This window comes from Pelophylax lessonae (assembly GCF_965119305.1).
Source record: "Pelophylax lessonae genome assembly, chromosome: 12".
NCBI lineage: Eukaryota > Metazoa > Chordata > Amphibia > Anura > Ranidae > Pelophylax > Pelophylax lessonae.
The window spans coordinates 88,059,973-88,076,080 of NC_138779.1; the positions used below are offsets into that span (position 1 = coordinate 88,059,973).

Sequence of the window (16,108 nt, forward strand, 5' to 3'; positions counted from 1 at the left end):
CGTCGGTGCATACCTTCTCTAAACATTATAAAATTGATGTAATGGCATCGTCTGATGCCTCATTTGGCCGCAAGGTTTTGCAGGCCGCAATTTGAGGAGACCAGTGGTCTACCTCGAGGGTTTTTTTCCGTTGGAAAATTTTTTCTTTTAGTCTCATTCTTTGTTTATAATGAGCCTTTAAAACTTCTAGTTTGGCACCGGTTGGGCCTACTAGATTGGATTTGATTTTGTCAATCCCACCCCTCATTTGTGGCACTGCTTCTGGATGTCCCAGCTCTTGAGAATCAAGAAGACTACGTCTGTCAATGAGCGATAGAGAAAAATGGATTTTTGTAAGAACTTACCGTAAAATCCTTTTCTCTTAAGCTCATTGACAGACGTAGTACCCGCCCCTCTATCATTGAGTTGGGTTGGGTTAAATTCTCTGTACTGCTTTAAACAGAACTGATTCCCTGTAGCAGAGAGAGGGAGGATATACCCTCAGGGACTGCCCCCTAGGGTGGAGCCAGAACGTTTTGTCATTCTGCCTAGTCCTACTCCTGCGGAGACAACATAACCCAGCTCTTGAGAATCAAGAAGACTACGTCTGTCAATGAGCTTAAGAGAAAAGGATTTTACGGTAAGTTCTTACAAAAATCCATTTATGCAGAGTGCAACTGCACTTTGCAAAGTGCACAATCTACAAATCCCATAATCCATCGTCCATCTCAGGAGCAAGCAAAAGAGGGAAGTCTGATCACAGCAGCAAAAACAAAGGAACTTTAAGGAGATTGGGAGCGATAGAAGGGGCTTTTTAAGTAAAAAATATATACTTGAATAAAAAGCTTTCTTTTTAAAGCAGAATTTATTGTCACTATGTTATGGTATTGTGATTTTGTTAGATTTCTTATTAACACATACAGTATTTAAACATTCCCTGTGTAATGTATCTATTTTTTCTTTCAGATCCTTTTTGATCAGGCTCAGCGGTCGGTGCGACAGCAGCTTCATAGTTTTGTCAAAGAGTGAGTCCTTTTTCTATGATGTCACTGGACTATAACAATGTATAGCTGTCTTATATAAGAAGTATTTTCTCTTTTTTGTGTTTGTGTACTTTGATTATATTTACGTCAGGAGGTGTAAAATCCAGTGTGGGCACATTATAAAAAAAAATATCTGCTACAGAATTGAAGTGGTTGTATATCTTAGACATGAAATATGAACAAAACATATCCCTTTATAGTTTGTATTTGTCACAATCCAGTGTCATTTCGGTCCACTGCCTCCTTCCTCTGCTATCTGTACGAGTCTCTTCTGACAGGTTTTCCTGACACCAAGAGAAAAAGGTGACGGATGGGATCACCAGCACACAGCCTGTGATTGACAGCCTCAACTCTGTTCCTATGTGCTGTGTGTAGGGGGTGTGTCCCTTCCCTCTAATCAACTCTTAGAGCTCTCCTCGCTAAGCTCTGCAAAGTGTAACTTCAGTTCCCTGCTTCCAGCTTTCCAAAAACTCAGACAAGCTGTAAAGTAAAAATAGAAGCAGAACACGTATGATCTCATCTCTCTTTTACTTTACTCTTTCCTCCTGCCTGCATGCTTACTGCACTGCAGCACTCCTGAGTGGTTCCTTGTGCTGCTTCCCCACTGACCTTTGCTGCACAGACTGTAGAAAGATTAATACCAAATAAAATTCAGATACTTACATTTTAATGAGGCATATGGTTACAGAGCTGCATTGATTGATGTCTTTCCTGGAGTTTACCTTTTAATTTTAACCAAACAACACAAATGGAAAAATGCAAAAACAGTGGACCAATCCTAAGCAAAGTTCCTCATATGTACAGACAATGTTTCACATCCACACCCAGCTCCAAGCTTGATAAAGAGCCTGTTATGGCACGAGACTTCACAATTAGGAGGTTTTTTTCTACCTTAATGTGTTTTCTGCCCCCCCCCCCCCTTTTCTCTCCAAATACTTAACAGAACCCAATCAAACCAGCACTGTACCCAAGAGTAGCAGTGTTGGGCGCTCTCTCTCGTCACTGGATGATGAGGCAGCAGCAGGAGCCATTGGCTCCTGCTTCAGTCAATGAAATCATGGGGACAGGGCTGAGCCGCACTCTGTGTCAATGGACACGCATAGCCCAGCTCAGTAGTGAGCCCACACGAGTGCCCCCATAGCAAGCAGATTGCTATGGGGGAGCACTGAGAAGAAGAGCCAGGAGTGCCAGCGGCAGAACACAGAAGAGGAGTTTCGGGGCTGCTCTCTGCTAAACCACTGCACAGCGCAGGTAAGTATAGCCATGTTTATTAATAAAAAAAAAAAACGTTGGAATTAGTGTATATGTGAAATGCCGCACCTACCCATGAAAATGTAAACTTTGGGTAATTTCACCATCAATTTCAGTATATGCTTAAATATAGAAATTAAATATGGTGAGGTGCTACTACCCTTACTGTGTGATAATTAATACCTAAATTTCTCTTACGTCCTCTGACAGTCGCCGCCCATTCACACAGTCTTCACTAATGGGGTATTGCTTCCTCTCCACAGGAGTTTCTAGGCATAAGACTTGTAAAAGAACAATTCATGTACATAGTCACACCCATGGGGGCTGTCCTTCTAGTCCAATACCCCTCTGCAATAGCCATCCCAATTCAGTTTGTCTTCTGCCTATCTTAGGAGTGGATAGGCTTCCCTGTGCTGAGGCTACAGTCTCAGCCTTCCTCTTTTTCTTTAATGATTTATTTTCTGAAAATGTAATTTTTCTTTGCTTTGCTAGCTGTTTATTTTATCAGCGCTAGTTAGTTGGATCTTCGGATGAAGACGGCGTTTGCGGAGCCGGGAATCGGACTGACCATCCTGGTTCTCCAGGACAGAGGGTCGGATGGAATCCCAGCCCGCCATCGAGCGTTTCGCAGGCTATGTGTTCGCCCTGGCCTCGCAAACGACCCATCCCTGTCCATCAGGGATGCAGCCATGTGAGGTGGCTACCTCACTGGACACAGCATAGGTTCGTCCATGCACCACTAGTGTCCTGCGTTTCTGGCTGGCGGCACTCCCCTGCCATCTGAGGGTGGGCGGTTTCCCGCTTGATATGAGGCACCCCACTCCATCGGGCACAGGTAAGTACATTCTGTGTGGGGCCTCTGTCTAGGGTCGGCAGTCCTGTGTGTGTCTGGGGTCGGCAGATCCCTGCGGGGGTTTTATCCTCTCACAGCAGCGCTGTGTGGGGGATTGGGGGGTCCCTCTCCTACAGTCACTTTAGGGTGCTTGGAGGTGCAGACACATGCGGCGACCGCTGCGGGGTTAAAAACCGCCGGTCCGCCATTTTAAATGTGGGCAGCATGTCTGGCTTCATTTTGGGCGTTTATACAGCATGCTATGTAGTGATTTTGGCGCCTTGCGGGGCCATCTTGCGTGTGGCATTCGATCGTTCAGAGCACATGTCGGCGGCCATCTTGCCCAAGCCTCCCATTAGTTTCAATAGGCATCCATTTTCCCTTGGCCTGCAGCCGAAGTTCAGCCTCCAGCGGTGACATCACTTCCTTCTTTCTCACTGAGCCGACCGAAGGAGCTGGTAACACATTGTGGGGTTCTGTCCTGCTGTTCTTTTCCTGTCCTGCTTTGTGCAATCTTCCTGGTCAGTTTTGTCCCTGCGGGGGGTCTGTGTCTCACAGTCTCTATAGCGGTGTGCTGCGGGGGTCCGCGGCGCTCTTAAAGGGCCAGTTGAAAAAAAAAAAAACCTTTTTATTTCTGTTATGGAATCCCAGGACAGCAAATTCCCTCCAGCTTTGGTGGGGGATTCAGGGTCCTCTGAATCCTCTAACCTGACTAATTTGGCTACTGTTGTGGCAACTTTGGTGTCAAAAATGGATGTGCTGATGACTGAACGTACTGCTAGGAAAAGGCCTAGGATTTCCCTTTCTTCTGATTCTGAGTGTGACATGGTTGCTGTAGGTAGCGTGGCCCTTTTGGGGTCTCGCTCTTCTCAGGACCTGCAAGAGTCTGAGGGGGAGGCGGAGGTTGCAGGGGTGGATGACTAACCCCCCCCCCCCCCTGGGTCGCCCGAGGAACGCGTAGCTATGGATGAGTTGATCCTAGCAGTAAAGGAAACCCTACATGTGGAGGATGAGCCCACTCCTCCGGGCGTTGTGTCCTCTTTTGGTACACACAGGACCCGAAAGACGGCGCAGGTTTTTCCTTGCCTCGCAGAGTTTCACCATAAGGTGAATGAGCTATGGCGTAATTTTTAAAACACACCTTCGTGGTGCCTAAGAAGTTTCAACTTCTCTAACCTGTTGCGGCTACTACGGCTGCGCGCTGGTGTGTGCCTCCTCAAGTGTATCACACGGTGGCCAGATTGAACAAAGCTACCCTGGTCCCCACCGAGGGCTCTCCGGTGTTTAGAGACCCTACTGATAGGAGGCTGGAATCTCTTGCCCGACATTCCTACATGGTGGCGGGTTTCATGCTCAAGCCTATTTTTGCCTCTGTAATGGTGGCTCAGGCTGTGGCGGATTGGACCAAGGTGCTCAAACACACCCTTGTGGCCGACTCTGCCCCTCCCACTACAGTGGATTTGATGGATCAGATTTATCGAGGGGTCATGTATTTGTGCGATGCAGCTCTAAATGAGGCCCCTTTGGTGATACGCCTGTCCAGTGTCGCAGTGATTAACCGTCGCTTAATCTGGTTAAAAAGCTGGTCGGCTGACCAAAAATCCAGGAAGACAGTGGCTGATTTCCCCTATGCGGGGTCTCGCCTTTTTGGGGAATCCTTGGATGAATTGGTTAAAGGAGTCACAGGGGGTAAGAGCACTTTTCTGCCCCAGAACCCTAAGGGAAAATTTTTCCGCGGTAAGCGGGCCCCTCCATTAAACCTAATCAGGGGTCCTTTCGTGCCTTCAAGGCGCAGAATAAGGGAAAACCGTTCAAGGACCAAGGTGGCCAGAAAAAGCACTGGTTTGGCAAACAAAAATCCGGCCAGGCTGGGACGGCGGCTCAGTCCGCCACTGCCTGAAGGGACGCCCTCACCCGTTTCAGGGGTGGGGGGACGTTTGCGCGGTTTCCTCCAACCTTGGCTGCTCCGAATCACGGACAGGTGGGTTCAAGAAATCATTCGGTCAGGATACAAGATCGAATTTCTTTCACGGCCGGCAAACAGATTCTTTCCCTCAAATCTTCATTTGACCCCAGGGCGGTTGCAGGACCTACATCAGGCAGTGCAGGATCTCCTCGCCCAGGGGGTTGTCGTCCCGGTACCTCATCGGGACAGGTTTCGGGGTTTTTATTCGAATCTGTTCACTGTGCCCAGAAAGGAGGGCAAAGTGCGTCCGATTCTGGACTTAAAAGCGCTGAACCGCTTCGTGCGCGTTCGGAAATTCCGCATGGAATCACTCCGCTCGGTGGTGGCCTCCCTGAATCCGGGGGAGTTCATGGCCTCTATAAACCTGAAGGATGCGTATCTGCACTTCCCCATTTTCGAGGGTCATCAGAGGTATCTCCGATTCTCTATCGCGGAGGATCATTACCAGTTTGTGGCGTTACCTTTCGGTCTCGCTTCGGCTCCAAGGGTCTTTACCAAAGTGTTGGCGCCTGTTCTGGGCCTGTTGCGCGCACAGGGTATTGCGGTCTTGGGATATCTGGACGTTCTCCTGTTAAGATCGAGTGCCAGTCAGAGCCTGTTGCGCGATCTGTTCACTACGGTCCAGACGATCCAGGAGTTCGGTTGGACTATCAACATTCAGAAGTCGACTTTGTCGCCTTCGGTTCGTCTCCCGTATCTGGGAGTGGTTCTGGACTCTGCTCAAGCAAAGGTGTTCTTACTGGAGGACAAGCAAGAAGATCGGCTGTCTCAGGGACCGATCTTCCATCCTGCTTTACAGTCGCTGGCTTTAACGGCATGGCTGTTGAAAGCGAGGTCCTGAGAGACAGGGGTCTCTCCTCAGAGGTCATTCCTACTTTGATCAAGGCTAGAAAAGCCTCTTCTGGTAAAATTTATTACCATACATGGAAAGCTTATTTTGCCTGGTGTGAGTCCAGGGGTTTCTCTCCTCGTTCCTACTCAGTGGTGAGGGTGTTAGCTTTCCTCCAGACTGATGTGGACCAGTGCCTTGTGTTGGCCACGATTAAGGGCCAGGTATCTGCACTGGCTGTTCTTTTTCAGCGCCCTGTGGCGTCTAATTCCTTGATTCGCATCTTTATTCCAGGTGTGCATCACTTGGCCCCTCCCAGGAGGGAGCCCTTGCCTCCATGGGACTTGATCTTGGTTCTGTCCGTGTTTCAACGTTCCCCGTTTGAAAGCATCAGGGAAATCCCGTTACCTCTGCTGTCTAAAAAGGTTGCCTTTCTGGTGGCGATCCCTTCGGCTCGCAGAGTGTCGGAGTTGGCGGCGTTGTCTTGCCGTTCCCTTACCTGGTGGTTCATAGGGATAAGGTGGTCTTGCGACCTAATCCATCCTTTCTGCCAAAGGTGTTTTCGGATTTTCACCTCAATGAGGACATTGTTTTACCTTCGCTTTGTGCGCACCCTAAGCATCCAAAAGAGGTTGCCTTGCATTCTTTGGATGTTGTCAGGGCGATCAGGGTTTACCTGTCGTCGACTGAATCATTTTCGGAAATCGGATTCTCTCTTTTTACTTCCTGAGGGTCCTCAGGAAGGGTATGGCTGTGTCTGCGGCAACCATTTCCAAATGGATCAGACAGACCATTGTACAGGCCAATTTGTTGCGGGAACGGGTTCCTCCCTTCCCTGTCAAGGCGCATTCTACCAGGTCGGTAAGTGCGTCCTGGGCCTTCCAGGATCAGGCTTTGGTGGCCCAGGTGTGCAAGGCTGCGACTTGGTCGTCGGTGCACACCTTTTCCAAATTCTATAAAATTGATGTTCTGGCGTCAGCTGATGCCTCCTTTGGCCGCAAAGTTCTCTGTGCGGCAGTGCCATAGGGAACCCTGGTTTGTACGGGTCCCTGGCTGTTGGGGTTGTTTATCCCCTTGGTTATTTGTTTTCCTAGGTTGTTGCTCATGTTGAGCCCTTTTTTGTTACCCAGAAGGTTACCTTTCTGTGCATGTAAGGTTCCTTTCTCTGATGTGGGTACTGCGTTTCTTTTCTGGCGGTTGCGTTGCCCACCCCTCATGTCTACACTGCTTTGGGACATCCCCATTAGTGAACACGTGTGAATGGGCGGCGACTGTCGGAGGACGTAAGAGAAAAGGGAATTTTTGTAAAATCTTACCGTAAAATTCCTTTCTCTGAGTCCTCCGACAGTCGCCGCCCCCGCCCCTCTTTTGGGGGTTTTTCTTACACTATCACTGCTTGCGACCAAACGGAATTGGGATGGCTATCGCAGGGGGTATTGGACTAGAAGGACAGCCCCCCATGGGTGTGACTATGTAGATGAATTGTTCTTTTACAAGTCTTATGCCTAGAGGAAGCAATACCCCATTAGTGAAAACTGTGTGAATGGGCGTCGACTGTCGGAGGACTCAGAGAAAGGAATTTTACGGTAAGATTTTACAAAAATTCAGTTATTTTAGTTAGAAACCAGAGATGGGAAATCGGTTTACAATATTAAAAGTGCAATCGTGCCTTTTCAAAGTGCAATCAAGATTTCTTGTGTGCTATATCCTAGAATTGGATGTGGTGTACCACTATTATCCTATGTAAACACAAGTATAGTTGGTATTTGACCCTGAATATTCAAATAATTTTTAAAAGAGCAATTATGCAACACTAAGTGCAATCATACAAATGTGCAACAACGCATAAGAATATACATCCAAATTATTTTTCTATCATGAATGCTATAGTAATTTCCAAAGTGCAATAGTGCAATTCCCAGTGCAATCAAAAAAATTTGCAATTGATGCAATGTGTGTAGGTCCCAAAGTGCATGTAAAGGTGCAACTGAATTTATTTTGCTTTAGTCCACAACTTATTTCTAACGTGATTTTGTGCACACAGAGTTATAAATTAGGGTGTAAAATTTGTGAATAAGGGATGACCATTTATGCTCGGGTGACAGAGTGCGGTATATTCATGAGTAAGTGCTTAGTGGATATAAATAAATATATTCAAAAAATAAATTATATATATATATATATATATATATATATAAAGAATGAGGCTATTTTAGAAGTGCAATATAATGTAGTTATAAATGTCCATAAAGGTGTTGACCAATAAATAAATAAAGGTGCAGTCCGAAAATCTGTGAGCTTTCTTCTAACCCGTTTTTGGAGTGATCCGTGCCCAAAAATAGGTTGTGCTCTTGGTGAGTGATCCGTGCTCTCCAAACTTTACATGTGCTAGCAACTCACTAGATATATTCAGGCCTTATATAAACCTTTGGAATTACTCGAAGATGTGCCCTCCCGCACTACAAGTACTTTAAAGCCAATCTCCAGGTATGATATTTATTGCATCATTACATTGGTCCAGCTCAGCCCAGTGTAAGTGTGTTTATCTCATACCTGAGAGACCCCTGGGGAAGCTGACAATCGCTGAAGTAGATATCTGCAGTCTTTTGGGTCCTACCTACAGACCTCATGGAGTTGCATGCTTGGCACTGCCGCCATTCACAGGAGGCCTTGTATTTTCTCAATAAATACAAGTCATTCTCTAAATGGACAAGGTGGAGAGACGGAGTGGTGACATCGCAATCTCTTCATCATGCAATCAGCAAATGCCTTGTATTTGTTGAAAAAAATACAAGGCCTTCTGTGAATGGAAACCATGCTGAGCAAGTGACCCCCTCTTGTTGCTAAGCAATAGGGCAGCCGGAGTGTGTCACGAATGCATGCTGAGCTGCTCATGCACAGCTCTGTGTGCATTCAGTAGAAGGCTGCGAGCAGGCTGGTAAGTGTTTACTATTGCAGAAGAGACATAGCCCGTCTCTTTTGCAATAAAGAGCTGCAGAGTTTTATTAGTTTTGTTTTGTTCCACTTAAAACAATACCTGGTGCAAAGATGAAAACTTTCTTCAGCAAATCAGAGGATCCTAAGACAACTGGTACAGTGATGGTCATCTTCCCCGGTGGCCCCTCAGGTAGGAGATATGCATGCTTACATTGATGCCAGCTGGACCAATGTAACTTTTCTAATAAAGATCGCACCTAGACTTCAGCTTTGAGCATTGGGCCTCAACACAGCCACTTATAGTCTCCATCAGAAGCCCGTGTGACAGGCTGAGAATGCAGAAGAACAGTTGAGGGACCAGGGAAGAGCGTTGTCACTCTAAAAAAAGGAAGTGCCTAAACAAGGACCTTCATGCTAGACCATCAGCTAATATTTTATTCGCTTATACTGCGGCCCTGCTGCGTTGGATCACGTACATGTACGGGAATTCGTATTTCCGGGAAAGGGGTCCGCTGTCCCGGCTGTGCTGTCATTCACTACAGCTGCAGATTTAAAAAAACGTAAACATCACTTGCTGTAATACTAAGACTTGTTTGTGTTACTTGTAGCAACCATGTGTGATGAAAACGAAATGCGGTCAGAAAGAACACATCACTGTCTATGTACGGTGCATGGTGAGAGTGAAATACAAATAATAAGTTAGGTGTTTTTGGAAAAGCTGTTCTCCGAGGCGCTGCGTAATTCAGGCGTCACTGGAAGTTATGAGGCTTTATCGAGGAGAACAGAGGCAGACTTTGCCCGGGTTCAGCAGTGCGATCGATGTATGTAGGCCACAAGAGTAGCAGCTTCGCTGGCAGGCCGAGGGAGACAGTTTCCATAGTAACGGGTAATTAAGTGAGAATCTGTCAGAAGCAGAAGCCCTGTGTGCTTGGGGGAGGGGCACATAAAGGATCTCGACATCCTCCATATTTACTTTTCTTCCTTCCTGTCCTGAGCGGCTCTCAGATCAGACTCGCAGGGCTAGATCATGGCCCTGCTCATTCTGCACCATTTCCTTCTCACCATTTTATAAACAGGAAAATGTGACATCGTAATGATAATAATGACAAGTCGCAGCGTTTCAAAACCTACTGATTTACAGTTTTAGGCATTCACAAACATTTACAGTTTGGTTAAGCCAGCAAGGGAGCCGGAGCTCTCAGCAGAGCGTCCTCTCATGTGCGCATCCGGCCATACGCCATAGGTAAAGCAACACTATGCCTAAAATATAAACATATTTGAAGGACTAGCTTTTTATAACCCTAGAAATAACTGGCCTATATAATAAGGAAATGCAAAGTGCAATGACTGTGTACAAGGAGGGGCACCTGTGATCAGAAATCATCCCTTAAGGAGACCCTTGTCAGTCTCTAAAAATCTAATAGCATTCTCCTGCATCAGGTTAGGTTCACACTAGTGCAGGCTGCGGAGAGGAATGTAATCGCACACCATCTTGCACCTGCAGAAAAAACGCAATGCAGTTTAGAAGATGAGTGGGACTACCATTAATCCAAATGACACCCCCACACGCTGGGAACCACACTGCACTATGCAGTTTCCCTGCAGCCATGTTTTTTAGAAAGGTGCAGGGACCTTTTACTTCTGTTTTCAGTGGGAACAGCAGCCCTTTTCAATGAATGGGCAGCTGTACCCCAGCAAACGCAGCTGCAAGGAAACCACGTAGATCTGAACCAGGACATAGTTAAGGTATTATGCTCGTCTCTCCCCCATGCAGCCTGTGTCTCCCACCTTTGCCCTGTTCCAGTGCTTCAGCATCCATAATATTCTTCAGCATTAAACACTTCTGGAAGGATCAAGTTCCTATTACGCTTGCTACAGTGTTTTTCCATCTTCTGAGCCCTATGTCAGTATAGGATGCAGCAGTAGCATGGGTGGTGAGAGGCCAGAGCCACAAGTTGGTGCAGGGTACACAGGCCCCCAAAGCGTTGAATGATCAGGAGTCCTACTGAGGCTGCAGAGTTGGAACTGTGAGAACATAGGAGACACAGGCCACAGGTAGGAGAGTATAGGACCTCTTCTGTTATAGGGAAATGCCATTAGGATGGTTTAAAGACTGATGGGGTCTCTTTAAGGTGAACTTTTGAGCATAGCAGGAAGTGAGCTGCCATTGTTTATTTTTTTAAAGTTGCAGAATCTGGGGATGCCATCCTGGTTTCACTACCTAGGGTTTCACTGACTTGGAACAAGCAGGTACCTAGTGAAGTCGAAGACGACTGATCTGCTGTCTTGTGTTCTTGATCTATGTCAATGACTTACCAGGTACCGAAGCACATCACCATTGAACATTGCATTTCACTATTTATGCAAGTCTATCATGGGAGGAATATTAGGCTGTGGTTGCCGGCCTCCTTCTGAAGATGCTGTATTTAGCTTCAGTATCTTCAGTCTTCAAATTAGTTACCCCTAACAAGTATGCAGCAAGTGAAGTCAGAATTCTTTGCTTGCATATTTAGTCTGGGCCTTAGATCAGCCATAACCCAGGTCTGGATTTAACACCTGATACAACACTTGGGTGAGGACCAGGGTTTTGATGAGTAACCTAGAGGACAGGAACTTTTGCTTACAACCATCAGAAGTGCTCATTATGGCTGCCAGAGGTTCCCAACTTGTTGGAAAATTTCTGTGTGCCCTGGTTGAGCATTACTTCCTACAGAATCCCATGCTGGTCACATGACAAAAGTCAGTGGATCCGATCTCTTATTTGGCTGCTGTGATTCCTGGTAATCATTGTTCTTGATTTCAGGATGAAGATGGTGAAAGCTGCAGTAGCTCCCTTCATTGCCCCATAAGCCAGTCAAAAGATTACCTAATGATCATTTTGTGCCTTTGCTGTTTCACATGTGCTCATCTGTGCTATGTGTGTTCATTTCAGAGATGTAAGGAAATTCAAGGAGTCAAAGAAGCAATTTGACAAAGTCCGGGAAGATCTGGACATTGCACTAGTGAAAAACGCTCAGGCCCCTCGCCATAAACCGCACGAAGTGGAAGAAGCTACGGGTACACTGACGATTACAAGGAAGTGCTTCCGGCACCTCGCCCTAGACTATGTACTACAAGTGAGTGCTGTTCATTTCTGTTAATTATTTATAGGAACCTTTACCAATTTACTTGCAGTTGTGGACTGGGGACCTTTGGCCTGGGGAGGAAACACATCCAAGGCCTGCCACAGTGTTTGGTGGGCACATTGGGAAAGGTGCTTTTTCCTAAAGGCTATGCTACACTTTTTTTTACATTTTTGGAATCAATTTACTGTGCAGCTCTTGCCATTTTTTAATACACGAAATCTCAAAGCTACAAAGAATTTTATTGCTGGAAGACTTGCCCTTGCCAAATGCTAAGATTGTCAGTCTGAATGGGGAGCAGTTAGCTGTATAATGAATGCTTACCATGTATCACTAACTAAAGGGTCCACTATGATGGATGAAGTATCTTGACAAAGGCCACAAGCCCAACATATCTTATTAATACTGGCCCAGGGGGCGAATGCTCTCTCACTCCCGAACCTTTTCCCCTCCTGTTTACCTATATACTATACACTGCACTCGATTACTGTCAATATAAGTTCCTGTGAATTTCTATTACATTTAGTTGTCAGAACATGCCATTTATGCAGTCAAAATGGTAAACTCTGCTGCTCACATAATCTCTTTATGGCTAATTTAAAGAAACCCTGTCATCTAAGTAAAATAACAGAAAAATCAAGTATTTTAAATTCTAGTAGTATTTTTCCTTCCCATACACGTTTTTATTCACTTTTAATGGGCCTTTACATTTTGCTAGGGAATTAGATCTTTCCAGTACATGTGTATTCCCTAGCAAAGTGAACGTTCTCCCCTCCCTCCTGCCACATCTTAGTCCTCTCCTTCTCTGGGAGTGTCTGATTACTGTCTGTGCTGGCCTAGATCCCCCCACCTGTAAACACTTGAGTGCTAACTTTAAGTCAGTTCTGGCTGCTGACATAACATCTAAGATGGCAGTGCCCAACAGCGGTCTCTGGCCTTTGAATTTTAACACAATGGAGGCTTTTACGGGTAAATAACATGCATAAAATATTTTTTATGGGAAGATTGTTCTTGACAGGGTCTCCTTTATCAGTTGTTATCAAGCAAATAGACATGCACTTTAGGTGGAACTAAACCATGTCATCTTTGCCTCTGTTTAATCTGCGGTTGCCAGGGTGCTGCATGTGTGGACAGCTATGACACCAGACGTTTGATGGCTTGACAGTTCTGTTTAGAGCTAACCTAAGCACACTAGTAACTAACACTTATCATTCAGGGCAAACCATTAAAGTGTTACTAAACCCAAAACCTGCATTTACTATATCTGGTCTCCCACTGTACACAGAACATGGAGATGCAATTGTTTAGTGCTAAATAAGTTTTCTCATTAGCAGTATATAGTAGCCTTTCTACTTGTATCGGTTCCTAGTAAAGCTTGTAGGAGGAGTTTTCATTCTTCCCTGACCTTCTGTCTGGTAAGTGCTGATTGGCCCTGTGCTGATCACATGCACTCTCCCAAGAAAAAAGAAAAATTCTCTAGCAATACACACCAAACTGAGCATGTGCAGCCTGACTCCAAAGGCTCTGTTTTTTATGGACATGTTCTGGAGTCAGTGAAAGAAGAGGAGGATCAGAGAGAAAGGATCACACATCCTTTACACAATGCAGAGGATTAACCCCTTAGGTTCCACAGTGAGTATAACAAGCATGCTATATTGCATATACAGACTGATTTTACTGTTGTGGGTTTAGTAACACTTTAAATCTGTGTGTTTAGTTCTGCACCATGTGCAGAGACGTGAGTTTTTCAGCAAGGGCACAAAGAAAACAATTTCTTTCTACTTGCCCTGTTCACACCAAAACACTAGAATCATGATTTTTTTTTTCTGCGCAGGAATCTGCAATGTGTATGCAGTTTTTTTACACGAAAAAAAACTGACGTGACGCCAACATTATGGCTGTGAACAGGGCAGAAGAGAAAGTGATATCACACGCGCATAAAAACTGATGTCAACATACATAAAAACTCACTGAAACATGCATGAAAACTGATGTAAACGCATGTCTCTGCAAGTGACATCTGTGCAGTTTTTCCATCAGCTTTTATGCATGTATGGTGTGAATGACACCTACATGCTAGATTAACTGACTGATGTAAGGCAACACTAGATACACTATGGAGCAGTATAAAAACATAAAGTTATACCTTGTGCAGCCATCAATACTTCTGCTACGGCACCTGACCTGCACAGTGTCTCTGATCCAATTACAAAAGCCAGGCAGTGTCTACAAGCTACAGCAAATCTAGGCAGAATCTGCCTTGTTTAGAGCTATAGTCAGGCCAGGTAGTATACTAGAGGTGTTTTGGGGACTAATTTGATATTAATATAGCTCCCCTTGTCCCTGGTGCTCATGCATCAAGCCCATGTTTGATATGCAGCCATTATGAGACCCTAATTAGTATCCAGCCTATCCATTTAGTAGAACTGGTGGCATAACTGCAATATGAAGCACACCTACTCTGATAGTAGTGGGTTCTGTTGTGGTTTTCTATGTGACACCATATATTAATTTAATCTGCATGTAACTGCAATATAAAAACTTGTCTGCTTCTTTTATCTAGATCAATGTCTTACAAGCCAAAAAGAAGTTTGAAATTCTGGATGCTGTGAGTATTAATGTAATATGTAATTGATTTAATTTCCCTGTATGCAACATAGCCATCAGTCTGGTGATCATTGCAGGAAGCAGACTTGCCTGCAGAGACGGATTAATACTGATGTTTAATCTGCTTATATTTTTACTTCACTGGTTCCTTTCTCCCCTCTTTTCAGCATGCAAATGTCTTTTTTTAAAAAAACCTTTGCGCAATGATTACGTACCTTTTTATGGATTCCCAAAACAGCAACCTGCCTCAGTACTCCCTTTAAAAAGCCCTCAGTCCTAATGCACGCAGTGTGCTGGATTATGGAGGTATTTATGCACATATCAATATGCTTTCATTTGCCGTTCTCTGGTCTGTAGAAATGGGCATTTCTAGACAGACTGCATTTGCTTTCGGACTTCTCTGGGTAGCACCCATATGAGTTGCTGAGCCCCCAAGAGTGAAAGAGCTGAAATCCAATGAGTGAAAGTGGCGGCCCAGGGACAGTCAGGCTTAGAAGGACATAAATAAATAATGCTGGACGTTCTGCAGCTATGGAATGAGGTGGGCTCTATCTGATTTGCTGCAGCTTCTAACACACACTGTGAGAAGCTCACTGTATACAGTTTAATGAGAGTAAGCTATTTCAATACAGTGTAAGAGCCTGGACAACTGTGCAAGACTGAAGGTGACACTGGAATTTACCTTTTAAAGTACATCTAACCTAGTTCAAAATAATACTGTATTGCATCTTACTAGTCCTTGGTGTGGTGGCTTTATTCCTTTTCTTCTTTCAAGCCTATTTTGCGCTATTTCCACCTGGTAATCCTTCAGATAACACAGTTCTTGTCCTTGGCTGGCTACATCACTCTTCCACTTTATAGAGAGAGCCATGGTTGGCACCCATGGCTGCTTTTCTGATACGGACTACAAACATCTTTGTATATCCATCTCCATTACATCAGGGGGCAGAGCAGTTGGTAGTTTACAGAAGATTGATAGGAAGATATTCTTTGGTGCAGCTCACAGGAAGTAACAGGAAAACTGCATTTCTGGCAAGATCAACATGTATTTTCTGCATACACATCTAAGGGCTGTATGCTGCAATATATTACATTTTTATTCCTGGGTTTAGTTACCATTTATGGGACCCTAGGCAAGATAGCATCTTTGCCCTACCTCCATAATTTTGATTGGCATTGCTAAAGATGGCAGCAGGCATAAATAAGTCCTATTTGCATTTTCCTTATTACCATGGCTTCATCAGACACCAATTGACCACAACTGCATACTCCTTTGTGAAGTGACACGCAGGTGCACAACTTTGACCAACTGTAATATCTCCCTGGTTTATTGCAGGATAATGAAGCTTGTAGCTGGGCCCCCTACAGATTCATGGGGCTCTTGGCTCATGCCTAGGTTGCCTTGTGGATGGCCCAGCTCTGCTGGCCTGTGGTGTTTTTTTAGGTCTCATTAGGAAGACCAGTGGAAAATGCAAACTTCTGCTTCTTCTGCAAGCTTCAAGTGTGCCTGGTCCTATTAGTGGCTTTAGCGCAGTTCTGTAC

The 16,108-nt window shown here is 45.1% G+C and overlaps 1 protein-coding gene across 1 annotated transcript in view; it reads left to right on the plus strand.

Annotated features, from left to right (window-relative positions):
* Positions 1 to 16,108, plus strand: part of ACAP3 (ArfGAP with coiled-coil, ankyrin repeat and PH domains 3) — a 325,607-nt gene that overhangs the window by 188,641 nt on the left and 120,858 nt on the right. Inside the window, exons 5-7 of the mRNA XM_082273559.1 lie at positions 946 to 1,004; positions 11,770 to 11,953; positions 14,523 to 14,567. Of these exons, the coding sequence (XP_082129685.1) occupies positions 946 to 1,004; positions 11,770 to 11,953; positions 14,523 to 14,567 (288 nt within the window). The remainder of the gene's footprint in view (positions 1 to 945; positions 1,005 to 11,769; positions 11,954 to 14,522; positions 14,568 to 16,108) is intronic.